Here is a 27475-nt window from a genome sequence, read left to right as displayed (position 1 = left end):
AGTCTCTGTTTTTCAATTTAACTGTATACCTAAAAAGGTGAACTTCCACCTGATTCTTTTTTAGCTCCTTAACGACGTTATTAAAAAAAAAAAATTACTATCTGGAAATAAGAGGTCAGGTTCATTAGAAGCAGAATTCTTTAAGTCAGGGCATAACAGAAATTTATGTTTTGTACCAACTTCTGATAGGACTGATTTCTTCCAATAGCATACAGTTTCAGTGGTAGATTTTTCTTGACTCCAACGATGAGCCCACATTAAAAACGCGAATGCGTGCTTGCAACCATCTATACAACTAAGCAAAAGTAAAAACTCAATGTAAAAACATTTTTAAATGTGTAATACAAGTGCAATAGAAATACCTACAGCTGCAGCACAACTTAAGCATTGTGCACTTTTGATGACTCTATTCTCTTAATCAATGAGCAGTAAAAAAAAATAATTTGTACTACGAACTTTGTGTTCCAGACAAATCTGAGATTTCAGGGTACATGAGTGACCTCTCTTGACATGCACATAATTTACAGCATTATCTCCATGACTTTCTCTTGCAGATCTATATTTGAGGAAAACAACGGATATTCAATAAAAGTGTAAACATCATTTGTGATGGTCAAAGATCAGTCCCTCATCCACTACTGGAAGATTCCTTCAGTCGGCTTTAGTATAATTGGCTTTTAATTTATTAGCCATCTCTAAATTTTTACTAGTCAAAGAAAGTAGTTTTGTATAGAAAAATAGTTCTGTAATATATATAGATATATAAATGAGGTTAAGCAACTTACTATCTTTATTTTCGCACTTAGCGAAGACTTGTTAAAAAAAAAATTAATGTACACCTGATACGTATTTTAGACTCACCATCACTTCTTAATTGAAAAAAAATTCCGAAAATACAGTAGAATTAATCAAAAATCATACTTTTTGCATCCTCTACATTTTAAGGAAAAAATGTTTATGTATTCGTGACGTCACGACGCCAACGGTCTCGACCAATAAAAAGTGTTGTGGGGTCCATGGGATACAGTTCAAATTTTTTATTTCCAATAATTATTTTTGCAATGAAAATGGCATCGAAAAATTCTGAGAAAAAAAATGTAATAATTAGAGGTCTAGATTTAGAAAATTATTAATTTTAAATTCATTGGAAATTCTAATTATATTAGCTGTACAAGACCAAACACCATTTCAATTATACCATACACTGCTTATGTTGACAGTTATAACAAGACTTTTTTATATTAAGACGTATATTTTTACACATATTTAATAATAAAAATATTATTTAATAATATTTTATGTTAAATTTGTCAAATTCAAATACTTTTATACATTAATAACCCAATTAAATAGCGCACTTGATATGAACTTCATCTCGCAGCTTGACGCGTTGTACACGAGGATGCGTATTGAAAAAATTCCAATTCCAATAGTAACAGACTTTATATAAACAATCTACTTTGCTACAAAAAATGTGTCAAGTAATTTTAATTTGTATATTACTTCTTCAAAATAAAGTCAAATAAGACAGCCTCGATACTGCAGCAGAAGCATAACATGGCGTCACAATTAGTGGATGTGACTGTCAGGATAACACCAAGAGTTAGCTTGCTCGACTTTGAATGAATAGATAATACACGCGCTATAACTGATTCATAAAGTTTTCGTATAAAAGTAGATTTTTTATATTATCTTTTAACAATAGTAGCATAACCATTTGTTAATTTTTTTATTATAATGACTATTATTTTTAGATTTGACATGCTGGGAGTTGTCTCCCATCCAACAAACGTTAAAAAAAATAGCTCACTTAACCAGCTGTTTTTACGCTTACAACTAGCAACAATCTCTAAAATTATACTAAATTAATAAGTCGGCAATATTTACTTTACTGTTTGTATATTTCATTAATTATTTTACATATAAAAATTATAAATTTTCGAATTTCAGTAAAAACATTTTCTGACGTTAAAAGTGTTCATTTACACTATTTCAATACTTAACAATACCATGTTGTTTCAAGCACTGTTAGATGTTTCGTATTCCAATATTTCCGTTTCTTCTTCAATATATTGTATAATTTCTTCCGTATTTAATGTCTCTTCACTTTCACGGAGATCAGAAAGACTGTTAAGCTGATTCTTACAACTGTTTTCTTTAATGAATATCTCCTCTTTCTCTTTACTAAAATTACTATAACATTGCTTTTTATCAAGTTCTATTGTTTCTTCAAGTTTGATGGGTTCGAAAATTTTGCTATCATTTAAATTATCTTGATTACTTTCAAGTGCATATTCTCTACTTACAGTTTCAAGAGGATTTAAGTGTTTGCTTATTTGAGAGCAAGACACCATACTTATTTTTAGATCACGAAGTAAAATATCATCGTGTGTTAAACTTTTTACAAAATACTCACCATTTTCACTACTTTTCAAAAACGTTAAATTTTCTCTGGATTCAGCTCTAAAATTTTCTACTTCTAAATAATTACCAGTTTCAGTTTCAGTTGGTAGTACTGTCAATTCCTTTTGATTTTTTTGATACTCATTTGAGTTATCAAAACTAGTGATAACTATAGTGCTTTCATTTGGTACGTTACTCAAATTTATATTGTCAGATGATAAATCTCTGGAGGGTGACGTGTCAAAGCAAGTTCTGTATTTTTTAGAACAATTGTCCTCATAGCTTGGATATGAATTAAGATTTTTAACAGGAATACAATTCACGTTTCCCTTGTCACTATCATTTCTACGTTGCTTCTGAGAATTTATAACAGGGAACACTGAGTCTGTTACATCAGTACAACTATTGTTGTACTCGGCACATCGAATAGAACCTGAGATGGAATTTTGTAAACATAATGATGATGAATAATGTTTATGATTTGCCTGATGTTTAGACAAGAGTAATTCTGACAGAGCTACATATGAACACAGCTGGCATTTTGGAAATGAAATATTTATAGGAAGAGGTATGTTATGTTTAGTATACATATGGTAAATCAAAATGTTACGCTTAGTCGCTTTGTATCCACAGTACTCACAGATTCGTGGATCAAACTTGATACCATGAACACCTTGCATGTGTCTTCTATAAATAGAATAATTTGTATACATTTCTTCTAAATTACACTTCGTGCACTTCCAGGGTCCACTTTTACAACCATCCAAAATTAAATCATGAAGATTTTCCGAAATGACTTCATCGTCATGACAATCAACTTTCAAGGAATCTGATGTAAGTACTACGTAAGAAATCTTTGTTTTTCCGGACGAAGAACTTTCCAAACTTTTAGATTCTTTTTGCATTATTTTTAAACGAATGTTCTTGTTACGTTCAACTAAATGAGGATATTTTTTTAGAACCTCTCGTATAATGTGTGCATGGTTACTTACAGAAGTGATAGGTTTGATATTAATAATATTTTCGGTATTTTCATTATTTTCTTTTCCACTGTTATTACACCGGAATTTTTTTACAGAAGGCGGTTTTAGATCTTCTAATTCTACAGTAGACTCTGACTCTAACCAATTGCTAGCATCTGGACTAGTATTTCGCTTACACTGATCTCCTAAATAACTTTGATAATCAACATTTATGAATTTATTAGATAACGTGTTAGTAAGCACCTTTTTCATCGCTTCACCTTCATTCACATCTTCAGAAGCTTGCAAAATAGGTTTAGTATTGTATGTAATATCATCGAATGATGAAAACACACCAAGAGTCATGTCTTCTATTTCAGGAATATCAAATCGCGAGGGTCCCTCTGTATTACTTACATAATATTTTTCGAAATGATGGCTGGTACTATAATCATTTGGTGCATCAGTTAGCAATCGACTATCTTCCGTTTTATCCATCCGCAGTGATCTGAAACAATTTAAGATACAAGGTTGAAGATATTATCATACATCAACTTCAGATAAAGATATGCTTATACATTTTTTACATTTTATTTGAGACAAAGGTAAAATTATTTTAACAGATTGATTATGAAGCGTGATGAGGTATAAAATCAGTGTCAGCAAAAAGACCTGGCTTGAGAAATAGGTGAGATCTCCTTTAGGGCAAAGAAAGTGTATATCAAGCTAAAATAATTTGTTTTTTGTTGTAGTACAAAAAATAGTAACTACCGCAAATGATGCTTTGATAAAAACAAGCTATAAACATACCCTGTAGTGTAAATAATGTAATCATGTAATTTAGAGAAGATGCTACTTAATAAATGTATGTGTGTGTGTGAGTATGTAATTATATGTGCCTATATAGGTATGTATAATTATTGATGGGTGCAAACCATTTTCTTGATTTTCATTGTCTACTTCAGGAAAATAGGGAAAATACAAGACATATAAATTATTTTGTGTTAATTTAATAGTTCAAAATAAGTGTTTGATATTAAAATGTACACTAAACTGATACAAAGAACTGTATTGTTGAATATTTAGAACGATTGGTAAATATCATAGATTTTTTTGCATTTCTATACTTGTGCAGTCATTGCATTTTTAAGTATACTTATAGAAATCGACTAAGTAGAAAGTCTTGGAACCGTTGTTCGTTAAGTAACCTAAGGTACTTTCTGTCATGTGGTATTTCTGCGGCTTTGGGGTGCTCGCAAGAGAAAAAAACTCGAACGCAGGATAAATTCCCTTTATTAAACTCAAGCAAAGGAAAAGTTGGTGTATATGCCGCGGACTTAATTCTGCTCTCGACTCGTGACCAACTGATCCTCTTTCGTTTCGAGTAGCTGCCCAACTAGACTGCCCAATAAACTAACTGCTACTACGTGGGGCAATTCTTCTTACAGACTTTCTTATTGCGTCTTAGTTCTAGTAGCCGGGTGACCACGACAAATGCATTACGCACATCATTTCTGACATGTCTGAGGCTATGACGTCGACATCCTCAACAGCGATTTTTTTACTGGCTCGAATTTCGTGATAAAGTAATGTTTATGTTCTGTTGTTTGCATTGTATAATGTTCATCCATTTGAAAGAAAAAAGTTAGTTTTGAATTCGTTGTCTCTGTGTCTTACAGGAATTATTTGCGGTATGTTTTTATCGTGTAATTTTTGTTTATGTTACCACCCTTTCGTCATTTATAATAATCGTGCAAGACTACAAAAATAGTTTTTCTTATTTTCTTAAATACAATACGCACAAACGCGTTGTTTCATGTAAAAAAATCTTTAATATAAATGGTAACTTAACATTTCTCTTGTTTATATTATTCTACTATTTGTGTGTAAAAAAGTGTAGCTGCATGCTTACAACATCCATTCATTATGTTTTAGGTAAGATTTGATGATTCTGTTTATTGGACACATATAGAAAATTTTTTGTCCTTTTAAATTGTATGTATCTCACTAATATATAAAGCAAAGTTGCAAAAACCGTTTGAATAGTTAACCGCAAGACTACTCAACCGATCTTGCTGAAATTTTGCATACTGATTCTTGACACTTCTTAAATGGTTTTCGCATAATTTTTTTCTCCAAAAGTCATTAACAACAGCAATAAATAAGCTAAAAATTTGCAAAAATACGCTAGATTTGTGCTTTAGTTCAGTTGGATCCAAACGACAAATCACAACGACCTAAAACTGAATTAAATAAGTGTAGTTATAATAGGCCCGAGGATTTTTGTAGATTTCCATAGTCATTCACCGGCAGTATATCAAGAATAGAGTTGTTAGTCGTGCAGCCACATATCCTGGCTACCGACGACATTCTTCTCTAATGGGCAAGCGACCTACGTCCAACCCCACTCTAAACCAGTAAGATTAGAGTGCTACGAAAAAATAGGTGTTCTGAACGCCAACGTCTCTAGCATAATACCAGGAAACGTCTGGCCAAAGCACAATCTGCTTCAACACTTCAGAGTTTTGTGGCCGTTCAACTATCTGGCTTGGTGATGCCAAAGAATTTTTTGCTACAACAATAAGCCAGGCCAAGCAGCTCTAAGGAGTACAGGCATATACATCGGCTAAAAAAACGTCAGAATCAATGGTTTGTCTCAACAGCGTACTCACAGAAAAAGTATTCTAAAGGCCCATTTTTTCGATTAACAGTGAGCTGTTGGTAGTCCGGGGAACAATTTGAAGATGAAGTATTTCTCTGGCCAGCGACATACCTCCTTTCAACACGCTCTTCACATGCAGAGACTCCGAGGTCAAGAGTCAAGCTAGCCAAGGTCCACATATCTGAATCATTCAACTGCAGCCACCTATTAATTACTGAGAATAACTGGAAACATAACCACTGGCCCTTTTCAGTGCCATCAGTAATATTTACGTTTACTATACAATCATCAATCTCATTGGTCCTTTTTAGGGCTATCCAACTTTTAACTACTTTGCCAACAATATTTTTTTCAAACTATTTCAGATTAAAACCTTGGAGCGACGTAAGACAACGATATATCCACTAATATAGAGCTATATAAAGCCAGCTGATATTAAACCAAGTCAGTCATTCACTGACAGACGGAGTTTAGAGCAAAGCTGTTCGTTATGAGGCTAGGAACCCTAACCACTGACAATCCTGTATTATTATCTTAGCTATTAGCGTTTACCAGGAATTATCGTTTTTCCACAAACTGCTCTCGGCTTAATGATCTTGCTCACTGGTCTTTTTTAAGGCCATCTAAACTATTTCACCAAAAATATATTTTTAAGAACTATTTCACACAAAACTCTGGAAGCGACTTCCGATAACGATTTATGTACTAATAGTAGAGCTATTGTTAAAAAAGAAGTAAATTTATATTAGTTATTTAACTAGTAACATCTATTGTGTGGCATAAATACTATAAGTGCAAGTTGATAAGTATATATACTTTGTACACAGAAAAAAAATTTGTGTTGAATGAGTACACGCTACTTGTGGTAGGAAACTCCAAGTAGATACCGAACTTATACAGTTTGTGGGGACCTTCACACACACATGTACAATGCTGCTCTCCGTCCTTCTCCAAACATCCGCTATGTGTCTAACCATTCAAGTAAACCTTCTCGCAAGTGTCCGGATCTCATGTTGGTTAATATATAAGGGCGTTTAAGATGAGCTAGGGTATCCCTACCAATATAGGTGTCTAAGGCAGGGAGCAAGTCATCAGCCTTACTGATGAGTCTTGGCGTGCTCCTGGGATGAAACATCAAACAATCTTTTCTCTCTGATCATGGCATCACTTAATCGCCATAAGTTCAACTAATTGGGAACCATCTAGCTCACAACATTGTACTCGTACAGCTCAAGGCAGCTTTGAACTTTTTGAGTCCGTGGAGGGGGTACTCTTCAAACCCAATGGATTGGACTATTGGAGTACGACCTCTAGAGCTCTTGGCTTCAGCTATGTGTATATCTTACTAATGTATTAAGCAAAGTCGCTAAAACCGTTGTAATCACTAACCGCGAAATCTACAGAACCGATTTTGCTGAAATTTTGCACACTAATTCTTGAAACTTTCTAGATGATTTTAGAAAAGTTTTTATCTTGAAAAATTTAATAACAATAGAATAAATAAGCTCAAAGTTTTGCGAAAATACGCCAGCTTTTCATTTTAGTTAAGTGGGATCCACTAAGTGGCGGCAACATAAAATTGAAGCTACCTAAAACAGAATTAAATAAGTGTGGTTATAATATGCAGAAGCGTCTCAAAAATTTTTGCAGTTGTCTATACAGGCAGTTCATCAAGCTGCATCAAGAATGTAGATGATAGTCGTGCAGCTGGGTATTCCAGTAACCGACAACACTCTTCTCCAATGGGCAAGTGACCTAGGTCTTCTTCCACCATGAACCTCCAGAATTGACGAGTGCCACGAATAAAAAATTATTCAAACCGATAACTTCTCCAGCGGAATACCAGGAAACTTGTCTAGCCGGAGCACAACCAGCTCCAACACTTCAGAGTTATGTGGCCGTTCTACCATCCGGTCTGGTGCCGGCAGAGAATTTTTTACTACTAATATAAGCCAGGGAAGACATCCCTAAGGAGCCCGAGCAGCCCTAACGGCTTCCTTTTCACTGGTCGTCCCAACGGCATACCCGCAGAGAAGGTATTCTCTAGGCCCACTTTCCCGACTAGCGATGAGCGGTTGGTTATCCGGGGAACAACCCGAAGACGAGATATTCTTTGGTCAGTGGCATACCTTCTTCCATCACGAATTCCGTATACAGAGACTTTAAGGGTAAGAGTCAAGCTACCCACATCCAGCTCTTCATCATCGAGAATAATAATAAGGAATACCTGGAAATTTCACTACTGGCCCTTTTCAGGGCCATTAAGTATTTACATTCCCTACTTAACCATCAATCTCACCGATTCTTTGTAGGGCTACCTTTTTAAACTACGTTGCCAATAAATACATTTTTACTAACATGTCCAGAAGCAATTCGTCGACTAAATGTTAACTAAATACGGCCACTATTAAACCAAGTCAGTCATTCACTGGCAGTCGTCGTGAGCAGAGTTGTTCTTCGCAAGGCTTGGAACCACGGTAACCGTCAACACTTTACCCTCTCGACAGGCATTCAACCAGGAATCACCGATTCTCTTCAAGATCTGCGCTGGGCGAACCTAACAGCTATGAAGGGTAAAAATACTTGAGCCAACGTGCACGCATCACGAACCAATCCCCCATCTTAAATCACCAAAATAACTGAGTCTGCAAAAAAAAGGTGGTTTAGACACTAACGTCTTCAGCTTTATACCACGAGACGTTGGGAAAGATCTGTACAACTAGCTCCAAAGCTTCGGACTTGATAATTTTTTTCCCGATCAGTCTGGGGCTTAAAAAACAGGCCAGAGAAGATCACCCTGAGGTATCCAGGCAGTCACAATTTTTGTTAACTTCAGTCAAGAAAGAGTTTACATAAGGAGCTTACTGGTCTTTTTTAGGGCTATCGGACGTTGAACCACGTTTCCAACAAATAGCCTTTCGGGGTCACAAAAGTCTTAAGCCCGCCAAAAGTCGCAAAAGGGTAAATTGGAAGGAAAACTTCAAATGTATCTATTGAATACAATTTTAGGCGTCAAGAAACTGATGCAGAAAATTTATCGAGATTGGAACAGAAAATTGACAAATAAAGAATCCATTACGTGAGAGATCATGTTTATTGTACCCTTACAGTAATCTTTTGAATCTTTCAGATTTTTAAATAAGTAGATCATGTACTTGTATTTTTGTGGCGATAAAAAATGTAGAGATTAAGCTTCAGGGCTTTGTTGCTCTGGTAATAAAGTTGTGAGATAAGAGACAAAAAGTTTTTCTGGTATATATTTTTGGGGCGTTTTAAATCTTAATAGCTTTCAAAAATAGCTCTTTTAGTAAATTATACGGGAGAAACTGTAAATCAACAGCCCCTTATGGCCAACGATTATTTTATGGTATAAGGAAAGCACGGTACTTTTTAGCATAATTATATTTTTTTAATTTTTACAGCTGATTATTTGATTAAAAAAACTGTATGGATTCCGATCACATATGTATTTAATAAGAACATTTTCGATCTAAGAAGTGTTAGGAATAGATGTAAAATTTCTGATTGAAAGCGTTTCACATTACATGTCAACAGACTACAGTGTTCCATTTTGTAAGTCTCTGGTGGAGCCAAGACGGGGAGCCGCTAGTGAATACATGTGAACGTCTTAAGCGTGTCTTGTGCTGCGATCATCAAAACATAGGCATTGTTTGAACGTGTTGTTGAATAACAGCGAACAAAGGTAAGTTTTAATTACAATAATGTTAATTATTTAGTAGAAAGTTATGTTTTGCTATTATTTAAATAAGAAAAATGTGTAAAAACACGTATACGTGAAGTAAAAATATAGATTTGCACTAACGGCGAAATGAAAGTTGACAGATTTTTTTATGGGAACTCTGCCGCATCAAATGTGTTATTCTGTTTCGAGGACTTGTTACAATTTCTCGTAAATACATATGAAATGCCAACAAAGCTAAAAAACTTTTTGTTTACTAATACATAACCTCTTATCTGAGACTTGCTACTTTACGGCAGGGTATGTACAGGTGTACTTAAACATGCACCGTGTACCACCAAATATACCTATAAGTATTTTGTTGTTACATTCTAATGTTTGATCGTGTGTATGTGGAATTGTGCTTGGTGTACAGTACACGATACGCGGTGCGCGGTGTATGGTTAGGTGTATCCATGCACATTTTTAGATATAAAAAATAATTTTTCTGCAACATCAAATGTATGATGATTTATACAGTGAGTTTTAGTTTCAACTCTTTACCCCTGCTAAAATGCTGAAATTAAAATTTTTTTGAAATATTACAATAATGACTAGTAAACTGTTTTAAAATATCCAAGTTTTTTCAATGATAGAAATTCTTAATTTTCAATATAGTTTTTATTTATCAAAACACAAGAAGTGATATATCTTGTGCTGTTTTTTCTTCGTGCAACTTAAAACGAATAATACACATTTATGATGTATAATTTAATTAGAAATGTTTATGTGTACGTTGGTCATGTGTTAAATTTCTTATTAAATCTCTACTCCTGATAATGCGTTGTATTAATAATATTTTGTACATCTTCAGCTGATTGTGTGCATGTTTTTATAGACATATCATCAGGATGCAGGATCATACAGAAAGAGGTAACTTTAAATTGAGTATTTCATTATTCTGAGCACATGCAACTCAGAAATAATACAAGAGTTTTTGGTTTTTATTTGCAAAACAATAGTCGATATGTGTTTTACAGCTGATTTACAAACCCCGCTCGACGACGTATTTGACTTGCGATCTGCTCGTGTCCATTTGTCTGTAAGTGTTGCAAGCGCAAATATCAGTGGACCGATTCTTGATTATTCTATTAAAGTACCAGAGATTTGTGGGGAAGACATAAGCCTTAGACAGTCTCAGCCTAAGAAATCTCGAGTTCAGTCAGATTTACAACAATCAAATACAAGCTTAACGAACGCATCAACTTTTGAAGGTAACAACTAATTGTATTATTAAGAGAAAATATATTTTTAGATATAATATACGAGCTTAACATTAATTTACTCCGTAATATAGACAATCCAACTAGTTTAAACGATACTATTGAATTGACACCAAACGAGTTTTATGAAAAAAAGAATGCAATTTATTATTCATTGTTGAATTCGAGCAGAGGTAGATCTGCATTAGCTTCGTACCGTCTTGATACGATTAAGCTTGAAGGATCGTCTTTATTTAATGGATTTATTCACACAGTATGTGCTTTAATCATTTATTATAAATTTTTGAAAGGGAATCATGAGTGTGTATATGTCTTCTAAATTATAAAAAAAAATTACATTTATGTCTTTATAAAACTATATTACATAAATGTAATTACTTTAACCCATACATTGCATGTTACTATATCTAGCATTCACAAGGATCGTTTCATGTTATTGAGAGAACAGTTAATAGACTTGCTTCCTTCTCGAGCACCCGCAGAATGGTATGCTCTAGCTACGAATGACGTGACTGCAAGAGGAGGTTTGTTTCATTCATATAGACTTTTCCGTCAGAACTCAATAGGAACTGGTTTTTTCCAAGGTCGAGAAAAACCAACTCAAAGAGGTTCAAATATTTTTAAGAGATATATTACTTAATCAATGTGTTGTATAGTTTTACTAATCTTATATTTGTAGTTTTTCACCTTTTCGATTCGACAGTATGGGACACTGGGGAAATAGATGCTATTTTATTTAAAAAATGAATAGCATGGATCAATGAAAGAATTAGTGTGTACAAAAGGTCGACCATCCAAGAAGTTTTTACTCTTTACGCGTGCTTGATGTCTCCTGATGGATTGACATTAGTATGTAATATATACATAATTATTATTTCATTATAATATTTCTTAACAAATAAAAATCATTTATCCATTAAAAGAAAAACTTTTTTTAACAAATCGGACTGCTATATCAAAACAAATAATATCTTATGCATCTGATTCAAAAAAACAACAAATTAAATATGTTTTAGAGTCAATAATTGCAGCAAGTGGTACAAGTACACAATTTATTAGCATCAATTAATAGTATAAGCTTTACCTTACTACTTCATACAAATCAGTTATCGCTTTGAATCGGTAGTCCGGCCATATATAGTTATTTGTGGTCCGTTAAATGGAGTGACATCCACTTACATGGTTATTAATTCAAACTTTAAGTTTGAATATAAATCAGTGATAGACGCAGTTGACCAGTTATATACATTATTCAGAATAGTAGGTGCGAGGCACATAAAGCATTTGAAAAATAGTTGTCAATTTCTTAATCACCATGTTGTTAATTTAGAAGAAAATCCACTATTATGTATTATAAAACTTAGTCAAAAATTAAAAGGCAAGACTAGTGTCTCTAGTGTACCAACAAAGCAGGATTTCAAACTTAAATTAGGATGTGAAGTAAAAATCATTTTTTCATTTATTTATTAATAGCTGAAAATGCATCGAACTTTGTCACTAATATTTTAGTAATGAAAGTTATTGTAAAAAAATATTTACTATCCAGTTTTTGTCACCCACACTACTTTTTTTATTTTTATATGAATGAATAGTATCATCAATATTTAAAAATGTCTGAAAAATGAAGCCTCAATAACGCTATCTCTAAGTTGTGCTAAAGACTTGACAATACTCCAACTATTCCTCAAAATGCTGTGCAAGATGTTGTCACTCTTTTTGATGAGTTCATTTCTGATTATTTCATTCCAATCATTAACCACCACGTCGAAAAAGAAATTTTGAAATCGTCCGAGAAGTTTAATGTACAAAAAATTAAAAGTATAATCAACGAATACAAAAACGTATTTTTTAATTTAACTACAGAATATAAAAGGTTCAATATGTTCCAAAAATTTTCTGGTTTTATGCCACCGGAAGAAATTAAAATTGGGACGACCATTCACAGACCAGATCCAAAGGTACGGCTAGTAGACGTATATGTTGCTTACAGACCAATTATAAAAACTTTAAAAGTTTTTTTCGAAATTCATGGTATTTATGATAAAGTTATTACTTACATTCAAACCCTAAAAAACGGAAAAAATTTTATACGTAATACAATGCAGGCCAATTTATGGAAAACAAATTACGCTCAGTCAGAAAAGCTAACACAACCTTTGTTCTTCTATTTTGATGATTTTGAGCCAGGTAATTGTTTAGGTAGCCACTCGGGTGAGCAAAAACGAGGTAAAGGATACATTTTTAGATCTCGTTACAAAACTGAATTGCATATTTTTAGCAACAAATTTTCACTTAAAGTATAGAAAAGAATTTGGTAACAAAGTTATATAGTTATATTTTCACGCTTGATTCAAGATTTAAATACCTTAAGTTATGAAGGGATCGTTATAAATTTGGATCGAAACACACAAAAAAAATTTTTTATAATTGCATACTTATTTTCGGTGATAACCTTGGATTATATGAGATATGCAGCTTTGTTACCAGCTTTACAGGCGCTCGCTGTTGCCGAATATGTAGTGCTGATACAGCACAAATTGCTATTATGATTACAGAAAATAAAAAATTGTAAAGAAACCGTAGCAATCAATGTGAAGATGTTTTAAAAATAACCATGTAACTGGTGTAACGGAACCTTGTATTTTTAACGAACTACGTGACTTCCATGTAATAGAAAATCAATGTATTGATTACATGCACAATTTCGCAGAAGGTATTTAAAAATATTCCTTATCAAGAATCTTAACAAACTAAATTTTTCATGGAAAACTTCTAACAATTGGAACATTTAAACGGCGCTTACAATCATTTGATTTCGGTAAAATAGAACCTATCAACAAGCCGTGTAAAATTTCGAAAGAACCTTCAAAGAAAAATCAAAAAGGATTTCAAGGAAAGATTAAAATTAAACAATCATCTTCTTAAATGATGTGTCTAACTCGATACTTAAGTCTAATAATTCGTGATCGAATACCAGAAGGAAATGAAAATTGGAAAATGTATTTAGTGTTGTGTCAAATTGTAGGGATACTATCATCCCCCAGATATGTTGACTCAGACATATATCAAGTAAAATACCTATTAACAAAACATAATGATGAATACATTAAGCGATTTGGCAAATTAAAAACAAGAATGCACGTTTCTAACCATGTACTCATAGTGTTAAAAGATAATGGACCGATTGTGCATTTCTGGAGCATGTCTGGGAAGACAAAAATTATAAGTTTTTAAAAACCATTGGTATCAATACGAGTTCTACGGTTAATTTACCGTTAACCATTTCAATAAAACATCAGCTACATCAGTTCTATGTATTGAGATATTGTGATATTCTTAATATAGAAATTGTGTATGGAGATACTGACTTACACAATGATACTGAAATCAATTAATTTAAGCCTAACATCAACGTTTCTGATACTTTTAAATTTGTTGTTATTAATGATAAACATTATACATCAAATACCGTAATTGTTTATCAAGTCACTGATAATGGTCAACAATTTTGCATGATTAATAAAATTTATAATTTACAACATTTTTTTTTCTTGTAAAAAAATTACATACTATATTTTTGGCCCTCCATTATTATGCTTATAAAGTTTTTGTTAATAGTGAAGACACAGCGATGTATGAATCCAAAACGTTACCACAAATAGAGCCGTGTTTACTCGTTGAACTTAATGCGGAGTATTACGTTGCCACTAGATATAATATTAAATTTGTTTCTATAAATTTATTTATCATACTAAAATGTTGATTGAGTTCAATAAAAATTTTTTACAGATCATGCATTACTATACTTCTTACTCTAGCATAATGATTCATATTTTATTTATTTACATGAATAATTATTAGACATAATACAAGTATAGGACATTTTATGCAAAAAAATCTCGCTAGAATGCGCTAGTAATGAAATAAGCAATAGAGAGCTACTAGCCTCTTTGTATGATGCCTTATATACATGAATACGTTTGTATAAGTAACGTTAAAAATATCCTATGCTACGCATAGTTATACTTTAATGTTCGCAACGCAGAGTCGAGACGTTGATATGTATATACATATACATATGGCTGAAGCCAGGAGCTCTAGAGGTTGCACTCAAATAGTCCAACCCGTTGAGCTCGTAGAGTACCCTTTCCACGGACTCAAAAAGTTCAACACTGCCTTGAGCTGTACAAGTACAACGTTGTGAGCTAGATGGCGCCCAGTTAGTTGAACTGTATAAGTTCGGTACCTACTTGGACTTTTCTACCCCGAGTAATGTGTACTCATTCAACACAAAATTTTTTTCGGTGTATAGTGATACAGTTAGGTAGACGAAACATGTCCGTTGTCGCGCACGCACGCTCTCGTAGAGTCTCTCTCGGTACCAAGAGAGTAGACTTTGTAATCCTAAATAATTTTTATTTCTGTTATTAAATATATTAATTTTAGTGTCAATAACTGTAACATTATTGATCTTTTATCTCCTAATAAATATATTTAACAGCTATAGAAAGCCAGCCGACATTAAACCAAGTCAGTCATTCACTGACAGACGTGAAGAGCTGAGCTGTTCGTTGTAAGGCCGGGAACCCCAGCAACCGACTTCCCTGCATTATTATCTCAGCTAGAAGCATTCAACCACAAATTATCGTTTCTTTACAGTCTGCGCTCGGCTTACTGAGTCTTGCTCACTAGTACTTTTACGGCCATTTAACGGTAAACTACCTCACTAACAAATATTATCATATTTAAAAAATTGGCGAGAAATAGCCCTTTAGGGCTAAAAAAACTGTTTAACAATGCCTAGGATTGCAAGAAGACAAATCGGCAGGAGAACTTTAAATGCTTTAAAATTTTACAATTTTAGGCATCGAGAAACTGACGCAGAACATTTACTGAAATTGGAACAGCAGCGTCAAAATCGACAAATAAATATTTATTTCAGTGACAGGTCAGCTTTTTATTATAACCCTCACATTAATACACTTTAATCATACGGCGATTTAAATAGGTGAAGTGTACTTATTATGGTGCTAAAAAATGGAAAAATAAGGCCCCAGGATCTCGTTCCTCTAGTAGTAAAGTTTCTCTTAATGCAATGGAGAATCCTCCTGAATTAAAAACGTATAATGACGAATGAACATTTTCTATCAAAGCATTTTCTTGACAATATTAAACGTTATAATACTCAATTCCAAATGACTTCATTTAAAGGCAAAGAGATCTGAGAAAGAAACTTTATGCCAACTTTCAAAATTTAAAGTCAAGTGTACTCTACTTGATACGCAGTTTACTTCCAGAAAAGGAAAAAAGTCCGCACTGATAGTAAATTTATTTCATATCTGAAGCACAACAAATTTTTATTCACACAGATAATACTTTTAAAAAAACTAATAAAAACATTGAAAAAATTTGTGCATGATTTCAATCCCCATAAGGACCTTTTATATCTAATTATTCGAGATTTATATAAATATAAATGTCGAACAGTCTATAAACTTAAAAACTTAAGATTGATTATTTATGCTGACCGTACCCCTGTTGGCAAACTTTGGGGACGATACAATACGCCGAGGGTGAATGAAGTTGCTGCACTAATTGTTGACGAAAAAAAGGTCCCTGAGATATTCTTCTACATGGTTGACATGGGCGGTTGGAGCGAGTTTCTGAGCTCCCCCGATTAGACGACTCGTTGCAATATTCTCTTATGGATATTCTATTGATATACCACTTAACAGTCTTCCAAACAAAATTGTTTCTTGCATGTAATTCTACTCTTACAAATTTATGTTGAGAATTAACAGTATAAACTACCTGCTGTATTATAAGAACTTACTAACTTACGATTATAACTATTTGAATGATTTCGTTAAGCAAAATCTTCTGAAGCTAGTTCCAAATTAGCGACAAGCTCTTACTTGCCTTATTGATAGTGTCCCGCATAATAGTAGAAAAATCTTCTTCCTAGGTGCTCCTGGAAAAAATAGAAAAACATTCTTAATTAATCTAATGTTGACCAAAGCAAGATCTGCTGGAAAACTTTCCCTTGCTGTAACATCTTCTGGCATTGCTTTCAGTCTCTTGAGTAAAGGTAAAAAAGATCACTGTACTTTTAAGCTTCCACTCTGTGTTCTTTCTGGAGAAGATTACACGTGCCCAGTACGCAAAAATAAACCTCTTAGAAAAATTCTTCAAAATATAATATTCTTTAAAAAAGATGAGTGCACAAAAGGGTCATAGAGCTCACATTGAACTAATTAATAGGACATTACAAGGTATAAGATCAAACCAGAAATTCATGGGTGGCATTATACTCATTTTTGCTGGTGATTTAAGGCAAACATTATTAGTAATTCCAAGAGAAACTAAAGCTGATATCGTTTGTACCTGTTGAAAATCATCATTTCTCTGGCATTATGTTGAGTCTCTTTATTTGTGCATTCATATGAGAGTACATCTCTGTGGAGGAAACACAAAATTTCCAATACAGTTATTAAAAGTTGGCAATGACACGATGAAACACGAAAATGGTTTAATCACTGTAGATCAGTCGATGATTTAATTTCTGAAGATTACTTAGATATTAAACATTTATCCAACAAATAGTACCAATGCTTACGTGAGAGGGCGATAATTTGATGAAAAATGCTACAGCAGAGGACAGGTTTGTAGCTAATTCTCAAGAGTACCTCTCTATTGATTCACTCATCACAACCGATGATAATGTTAGTTATTCTCAGAAATTTCAAAACTCTCTAAATCCATTAGAATTATCACCCCATAAGTAAGGTTTAAAAGTTGCATCTCCAATTATGCTACAACGTAATCTCTAATTCGCCAACCTATGTAATGGGACTAGACTTTAAATTAAAACTTTGCGAAATAATTTTATACAAGCTACTATTTAAACAGGTCCAGCATCAGAAAAAATAGCTTTTGTTCCTAGGGTTCAGATGATACCAACTGTTTCAGTTCAAGCATTAAAAGTTTTTGGTAAAAGTTTGTTTTGACATGACAATTAACCAATCGCAAGGACATTATAATTTTTTCGGTGTAGGTTTGAAAACTGTGTGTAAAGCTTTCAAGAACTGGTAATCTACATCATCAGATTGTTTTACATCCTTCTGGGAATAAAACTTAAAATATTATCTTACTAATGTATAAAGCAAAGTCGCTTAAACCATTGTAATCGCTATCCGCGAAAACTACTCAACCGATTTTGCTGAAATTTTGCATACCGATTCTCAATACTTCCTACATGGTTTTAGTACAGTTTTTATCTTGAAAAATTAAATAACAATGAAAATAAATAAGCTCAAAGTTTTGCGAAAATCCACCTGCTTTTCACTTTAGTTCAGAAGGATCCGCTTAGTGGCGTCGACATAAAATTGAGGCTACCTACAACAGAATTAAATAAATGTGATTATAATGGGCCGGAGCGTCTCAAAAATTCCTGCAGTTGTTTACGAGCAGTTCATCGGGCTGCATCGAGAATGTAGATAATAGTTGTGCAGCCGGGTATCCCGGTTACCGACGACATTCTTCTCTAATAGGCAAGTGACCTAGGTCTGCATTCACCCTGAATCTCCAGGATTGACGAGTGCCACCAATAAAAAATTATTATAACCAATAACGTTTCCGGCGGGATTCCAGAAGCCGTATCTAGCTAGAGCACAACCTGCTCCAACACTTCAAGGTTATGTGGCCTTTCAACCATCCCGCCTGGTGCTGTCAGAGAATTTTTGGCTTAAAATGTAAGCCAGATAAGACAGCCCTGAGGGGCACAGGCAGCCACAACGGCTACCTTCTCAGAGATCGTATCCCCAACGGCATACCCACATTTTCCCGACTAACGATGAGTGGTTGGTTATCCGGGGAACAACCCGAAGACGAGATATTCTTTGGTCAGCGGCGTACCTCCCTCCATCACAGTCCCTGAACATAAAGACTTCGAGGGTAAGCGTAAAGCTACCCACAGCCAGCTCTTTATCATCAAGAATAATTATTAGAAATAGCTGGAAATTTCATCACTGGCCGTTTTCAGGGCCACTATGAGGGTTTACGTTCACTACTTAACCATCAATTTCATCGGTTCTTTTGAGGGCCTACTAAGTTTAAACTACCTCCCAACAAATACATTTTTACTACCATTTCTGGAAGCGATTCGTTGACTCAAAGACTATGTTAACTAAAGACGGCCACTATTAAACGAAGTCAGTCATTCACTGGCAGACGTCACGAGCAGAGTTGTTTGTCGCAAGGCTGGGGACCCCGGTGACCGACGACCCTCTCGACTCTAAGCATTTAACCAGGAATCACCGATCCTTTCCAAGGTCTGCGCTGGAAGAACCTAACAGCTATGCAGGAAAAATAAACTTGAGCCAAGGGGACAGTCTTCAACGGGCAAGCATTACGAACCAATCTCCCTATCTTATATCACCAAAATAACTGAGTCTGCAAAAAAAAGGTGCATTAGACACCAACGTCTTCGACGTTATACCAGGAGACGTTGGGAAAGATCTCTTAAACTAGCTCCAAAGTTTCGGACTTTGTTATTCTTCTTCTGATCAGTCTGGGGCTTCAACAGCAGGCCAGAGAAGATCACCCTGAGGTATCTAGGCAGCCACAATTGCTGTTAACTTCAGTCAAGAAAGAGTTTACTTAAAAAGCTCACCGGTCTTTTTTAAGGCCATCAGACGATGAACTACCTTGCCAACAAATATATTAGAACTTAACAAAGTTGACAGAAAACAGCCTTTAGGGGTCACAAAAGTCTTAAGTATACCAAAAGTCGCAAGAGGGTGAATAGAAAAAAAAACTTTAAATGTATCTAATAAATATAATTTCAGGCGTCAAGAAACTGACGCAGAAAATTTATCGGGATTGAAACAGCAGCGTCAAAATTGACAAATAAAGAATCCATTACGTGAGAGATCAGCTTTTTATTGTACCCTCACAGTAATCTCTCGAATCTTTCAGTTCTTTAAATAAGTAGAAAATGTATTTGTATTTTTGTGGCGATAAAAAATGTAGAGATTAAGCTCCAGGACTTTGTTGCTATGGTAAAAAAGTTGTAAGATAAAAGACAAAAAATTTTTTTAGTACATATTTTTGGGTTTTTTTTAAAAATCTTAATAGCTTTAAAAAAAGCCCTTTTAGTAAATCATACGGGAAAAACTGCAAATCAACAGCCCCTTAAGGCCAAAGATTATTTTATGGCATAAGGAACGCACGGTACTTCTTAGCATAATTAAATTTTTTTTTATATTTACAGGTTATTTTTGGACCAAACAAACTGTATGGATTCCAAACAAATATGTTTTTAACAAGAAGATTCGTGTTCTAAGAAGTGTCAGGGATAAATGTAAAATTTCTAACTGAAAACGTTTTACATAGCATGTCAACATACTACGGTGTTCCATTTAGTAAGTCTCGGGCGAAGACCTGGGGCCGCTAGTACATAATAAAGTGTAGTGTTAAAAAAAATAATTTAAAACTGTATTTTCTATCTGTTTTGAATCTTTACAGCGCTTTAACAAATAATTTTTTTCACATATAATAACGTGCAAATTCATATTTGTTTTTATACAAATTATTATTTGACCATAACTGTATGGATTCAAAAAAAATTTTTTTTAGTTAAAGAAATGTCAAAGATCGTTAAAAAATTTTCAACTGAAATTATTTTACATTTTGTGTTGACACACTGCGGTGTTCTACCTAATGAGTCTCGGGCGAAGCCGAGCTGGGGGGGGGAAGGCTGCTACATATTTTGGAAAAATGTGTTAGTACCTGAATAATCTCAATTGTTTCTTCATTAGTACACTTTTTTCCATAAGAGGAAAGAGAAGGACAGCAGACACTAAAAAAAATTGAATGTCTGTCAAGTATGATTGAATGATATTTGCGTCTTAGAGGGAGAAGCAAAATATAGAGAAGTTTGCAACGCGTCTCGAACGAATCAAGGGTCGATTGTCTCATTGACAATTTATTTTCTGAAATCTCCAACTATTTACCGGTTTTTAGGAGTGTTGGAGGTTTCAGATGCAAAGGGAGGGGCGTGCGCACCTATGCAGGCCTACTGCGTAGTGTAGCACACATCGGGCAGCAGAGAGGGAGTATCGGAAGAAATCAGAGTAAAAGAATTGTGAAAGATACAAGAAAAGTGACAGGTGAGATAGTAGAGAATAACAGAGAGAGAGAGAGAGAGAGAGAGAGAGAGAGAGAGAGAGAGAGATAGAGATTGATGATTGAAAATAGGTTGAGAATAGTACCAAGTTAGAGACAAGGAATATAATAAGAGCCACCTAGACGACAGGACAGCTGCCGCGAAGAGAATCACCGGAAGATAGCTTCAGGTAGTGCAGCGTGATCGTGAGAATATTGGAAAAGTAGATGAACTCTGCATAGTACACTAGAGTCAGGTACGAGGATAAAGGTACCGGGGTGATCCGAGCGAGCAAGTGTGTGGGTGCATGCGGGGATATAGTGAATGTTAGAAAAGCATAAGTGAGTGTGAGAGAGATTTTCGTTTTAGTGGCGTGCGTGAGGACGGTGGCCGATGGTGTGTCTGGGTGTGTGCGTGTATTTGTGAGATAGATGAGGGCCTCCTTCAGCTAAGCCAAGGAAAAGTTTGACAGTGAGGACGGCCAGGACACGTATACATTAATACGGGTATAATGATCTTCAATGCACCGTGTATTTATGCACATATTTGTATAAGTGAGAGAAAGAGACGATTAAAATATTGAGAGTGTGTAAGTGAGTGATAAATAGCACTGATGCGCTGTAAAAACATATAAGATTTAAGTGTATTAGGTTTTAGCTAGTGCTCCATTGTTTTCCCCTTTTTAGTTTCCGTTCAGGAGTATTTGGCGTTCCCCAGCCGAATACCTGTGGCAGACCTCCTATAGGAGAAGAAGCCAGTGGTAGGGACTCGGTAAGTGACGCACGTGAAAGAGTTTTTGTGAGAGGATCCAGGCGGCTGTTTATCGGCTGGAAAATCCTCGTCAAACAGTACAGTAAAAGATTAATTAGTTTCAATGGTACATTCATACGTATACAATCTTTTTTAATTCATCTTCTGTTACGTATTTTACGCTAATTGTTTCCATTTTTTTTATATCGGTGCACTTTCATAATACGTGTAGGTGTGTTAGAGTGTTTTCAACTTTGCTAAAATTATCATTTTCTTCTTTATTACTTCTTTTCACTTATGTTAGAGTTGTAGCTGTCCCAAGTTTCGGTCTTTGTGATTTACCACCGTTAACCGGTAAAATTGTGTCCCATACAAAGCTGTTCTTAAAGGTACACATGTAGTTATGCAAGTATCGTAAATTTTTGTATCTGGACCATTATTAGTCTCAGCGTAATGTTGTTGTTGAAAGTTGATTCCAAAGGATTTAAGCTTAAGATGTGCCCCCTAAGGGACTAAGGGACCGAACATTAAAAAGGAGACTATAACTTAAACTAATCAATTGTAATTATTGCAAAGGCCACGCCTAAAATTAATAATTTTAGTTAGTTACTATCTTGCTTTTCTAATAAACGCATCTTTAGGGCCTATGTTTGACAATATACATGATTTCGTGCTAAGATTTTTAATTTGAGCACATTTCGTAAAAAAAAAAAAAAATTATCATTTAGGTAATAAGTGAATTTCGGCCTTTATAACAGAAAACGAAAGATCGCCGAATTTAAACCCTAAACCTTCTTTTCCTTTATCAAAATCGTTTTTTAATAATTTATAATTTTGATAACACTCCTAACCTTTATGGTCCGTCGCAACTGGTATAAGCTTGTTATGTAAATGGCCAATGTTAACAACACGTTTATTTTAACTCCTTGTACGTCTCATGCATTAGAGAATTAATATAATTATACCTCGTAATAACGTTATTTCAAGAGACAAAATGTTAAACAAATTTGTTTATAAGAACCATAATATAAATTGTGTATTTTTATACCTTGATGATAACTCCTTACATGATAAAATCACACTATTTTACTACTAACTCTTTCTTTGTAGGTCCTTAATCGATTGTTACTCTAGTCCAGACCCTCGTCCTTTAGATATATAAGCTATATATCTAAGTATGCCCCGTTTCATCCTTAGTCTCACGTCCAACTTAACAAATATGGAATTATAATTAGTAGTCTTGTTAATTATTCTCGTAAAATTAAAATGTTAATTACCTTTTTAAGACCTTTTTTTAACACTAGTTTATACTTTTTTGTATGGAAATTAAAGAAAGGCTGAAAATTAAATGTATGATTTTTAATTATAAGACCGATGATTTAAAAACAAACGTGTTAAATGAATTATGATACATAATATTCTAAGATGATAACAATTGTTATTTCTTCATTAAGTTACTTTTTGTTAGTGAAAATTTCAATAGCTAGGTGGTACAAGTTGATGAGGTACAGTTTAACAATGGTTGAAGTGTAGTTTTGGTTTCAAGTTTTTTGTGATTATCAGGTACTTGATGGCACATAAGTATTTGTAACAACGAAATAAGAAATTTAACACGTGTAACCGACAGTATTTTAGAACTTATGTTGCTTTATAAAGCTGAAATCTACGGCCGAGCAGAGCCTGTTCAAGCCCGTGAGACAGTGAGAGACGAACAGCAAAACTAGCAGAGCGACTTCTCTCCTCTCTTTCGCTCTCACGGGCTTAAATAGGCTTGCTCAGCCGTTGATTTCTGCTGCATAAAACAGCGTTTGTTTTAAAGTACTCTTGTTTCTACTTATTGAGTACCTAACTTTATCGTTACAAACGTTTATAATCTTTGAAGTATACCTTATAATCACGAAAAACTTGAAACAAAATAAGACTTTTTACGTGGTTATGGCGTCCTTTACTAGCTTGTGCCACCTAGTTATTGAAACTTACTGCCGACAGATGGCTTTATCATCGGTACTTACCAAGCGTATAGTTTTTTAAAGAAAAATTTTACTGGGATAAAAATTACCCCTAAACTACGGTAAAAAGTATCCTGACTGTCGCAGTGTCACACTTTTACAGTTGCTTTCACGGGAAAAATGACAGTTATTTTTTTCTCCGTGTAGTGATTAGCTTTGGTATTACAAAATATTATTGCTTCGTACCACCACTGACCAACTCAAAACTGAGGTAACTCAAAACGCTTACTGCTTATACTTTATTAGTCAAGAATGTGTCACTTCGTAACACAAGCACCGAATACTAGATGACCATGGAGGATTTCTGACCACATCATTAGTAAATGAAACATCACTTGATAACACTAACGCTTCAGTTATTTATTGAATAGTATATTTTTTATTGGGTAGTGTTTTAATTATCCGTTATATATTCAATAAGTGTTCTAGGTCACCTGGTAATAAGCGCTAATGTTATGTATGGTTTTGATTGATTTATTTAGTAGTCAATAGTCACCCCCGATTACCTGATGATTAGCGCTCGTTTATTTAATAGTGATTTATTAATTTATGTAGATGCCAACAAGCACCCAAAAATATCTAGTGATTAGCTTGGGTGTTACGCAGTATTCTTGCTTCATAATCTGATAAAGTAGATTTAGTTAGCACCCCAACATTCTTGGTGTTTGGTGCTTATATCAATAATTAATGGTTAATATTTGAATAGAGTTTCTTTAAAGGGATCCAGCTTACCTAGTGTCTGGTACTTTTATTATGAACTAAAGCTTTATTATGTAAAAAAAGTGTCCAGTCAGCGCCCAGAGTTACCTGGTGATTAGCGCTTGCGTTATTTATTGTTTTTATTTCAATTTATTAAGTTTCCTACAAGCGCCCTTTAATAATTAGCGCTTCTATTACGAAGTAATAATTTATTAACTAATAAAGCAGTCAGTACGCGTTTCGAGTCACCTGGTGATTGGCCCTTGTGTTGTTTAATCGTACTTTATTAACTAATAAAGTGACCAGTAAGTACCCCGGGTTATCTGGTGATTTGTGCTCGTATTAATAATTTTCAATTAATGCATGTATGATTGTTTATGGCACTAAGTGATGGGGTTAAATAGTTCATGATAAATTGGGTTATGTGGTTATAGGCTTTGAAATTTCTGGGCTAAGGGGTTAAACACTTAAGGGTGACAGGGTTATTGGATTAAAGAGCTTAGGTAAAAGTTTTTTGATTTTTTCGGGATTTTGGAATTACTTTTGAATTTTGTCCTAATCCTACTAAATTGTGCTGCTTACTATTGATAGTGCTAATTCAATTCGATTGGGACATCGGGAATAATTTTCTATGCAGCTCTGGTTGTACCACTTATTATCAGTATGCATTTGCACTTACCGGATGTAAAATTTATTTTTTTGTCTCAAGTGTTAAGCAGCAAAATACTGTCAATAATATTTCAGGACAATCGAGCTTGCAATTTGTTTATCATACGGTTTTAATTTTTTTTGTGCAAAAGTTTCAGTATAAAGTCACGAGAAAAAATTTTTAACATTTGTTACAGTTAGTAATGTTTTCGATACTTTAAACTTCAATTATCAAAAAGCTTTGATTAATACTTTATCTTATTGTTGTTAATGTTTCAAACTGTATTTTTTGTGGAAAAATTGGTGAACGCATCGATTTTAAATATATTAGAATATTAACTTCATATTAGGCAAAAAGTATCTAAAGTATCTATATCATCACTTATTATTTATTAGTAAGCATTCGAATTTTTTTTTATTATAAATAATAATCCAATAATGTACGTCTTAAAAAGAGCATTATCAATAATATTTTGAAACAGTCGGGCTTGCAATTTTTACTTTAGTAACTCCACTGTTTCTAGTAAAAGTGCAAGGCTCTTTATAACTCCAGCAATTAGTAGCACTTTGTCAGTAAGATGAGTCGTCTGATATTTGTAACTCAAATTATTAAAAACGTTGGTTGATACTGTTCATACTTAACCCTTAATATTCGTAATAATAACATTTTTAGCAAAGTGGAGGCACGAGTTAAACTGAACTGTGTAAAATTTGGACTGTTAAGAAAGTAAATGAGTGATTAGGTAGTAAACACAATAAACAAAAAGGATTAACTAACACATAACTTTATTTAATATAACGAATTAAGATTAACAGTGATTTTTCTAGTTACTTTCACGATACTGAGAGAGCCAAGGCGTGAGCGTGCGTACCTGGCAACGGCCATAGTCAATCTGCGTAATTATATATACTCTTGCTCTGATCGTGTCCTGTATGAGTTGCATCTACGCCGTACAGTAGGTGTCGCTAACTGCGACCAACATAAATTTACTTATATTTGACACGCCTCCTCAAATTTACATTACATTCAACATTTCTCTGAATTTTTGAACCTTATTACGTGTTACTGGCTTTGCCAGAATATGTGCGACATTTTCATTCAAATCAACTTTTTTATATTAATGAAATTTTTCACACAACTCTCATTGACAAAATATTAATTTATAAATAAAAGTATTTTTCCTTACACCTCCGCCGAAAGTTCGTTCCATCTGACCCGATTTTGAGCTAGAAAAAGCCTCATATCAGTCCTGCCATATGTGCGCAGAACAAAGTGCGCAGATATATATATAGTTATATATTCAGCACCGAGAAGCAGCAGTAGTTATACACTACATATATATATATACGGCTAACGGAGTTATAACCTTTATAGTTTATACAACACAGAAAATCATTGGATATTTATTTACATAAATTATTGGACATATATATATATATTTTTTTTTTGCACAATTTACATGCATATATAAATTTATTAATTTCATATGAACAGAGTACACAACACAAAATTAAAACTACCAAATTAATGTTTTTTGATCAGTTACTTTCACTTTAATGATTTATTTAGTATATAAATGTAGTATTTACATGTCATATTACAAAAACAAACTATGAAATCTTTTATTTAATCGAATTATGCTTATCACAATTATAATAGTTATTGATAATAACCTGATTTATTTTGCACTTACGGATATAAACATTAGGATTTTTAAAATGATTTTTATAGGATCCATGATTCGAATTTCAACGGATTTCTCTTCCTCTCGTTTTGCCAGCACGACCAACCTGCACAAATCCTCAGCCCAATCTGATTCTATATAATATACTACAGTCTCGGCGAGCGTATATATATATATATATATACCTATACACATGTACACTCATCTGCGTGCATTTAAGTGGTATTGTTCGAGCGACCGATCGATCAACAATAATGCATAATGCACTAAATCTTTGACTGGATTTTTGAACCATCGTTTTTAACAAAACTAATACCGTGGTGACGAACTTTCGGCGGAGGTGTAAGGAAAAAAAGTATACGTACCACGGCCAAAAGTGGGGCTACATCTGACCGCGCATCACCGATAATATAGCGCGGTCAGTAATAGCCCCACTTTCTGGCCTAGGTACGTAATATACTATCAATGTATTCAGAAGTTATGAGTTTAGAATTTTTCGTAAAATTACCGTACTTTACAATACTTATAAC

General features: G+C 33.9%; 1 protein-coding gene across 4 annotated transcripts in view; it reads right to left on the bottom strand.

The window, feature by feature from the left end:
• Positions 1–1897: 1897 nt before the first annotated feature.
• The window catches only part of Cp190 (centrosome-associated zinc finger protein CP190), a 201758-nt gene continuing 176180 nt past the window's right edge, over positions 1898–27475 (bottom strand). For all 4 annotated transcript variants that reach the window (XM_089597229.1, XM_089597230.1, XM_089597232.1 and 1 more), the window contains one exon: positions 1898–3873. In XM_089597229.1, coding sequence (XP_089453355.1) covers positions 2019–3873 — 1855 coding nt within the window. In that variant the 3' untranslated portion in view covers positions 1898–2018. The remainder of the gene's footprint in view (positions 3874–27475) is intronic.

The sequence above is a fragment of the Copidosoma floridanum genome, unplaced genomic scaffold (genome assembly GCF_036245765.1).
Source record: "Copidosoma floridanum isolate Cflo_tuat_1 unplaced genomic scaffold, Cflo_Japanese_pri ptg000031l, whole genome shotgun sequence".
NCBI lineage: Eukaryota > Metazoa > Arthropoda > Insecta > Hymenoptera > Encyrtidae > Copidosoma > Copidosoma floridanum.
The sequence above is the reverse complement of the archived record's forward strand: the minus strand, read 5'-3'. Positions and strand labels throughout refer to the sequence as shown.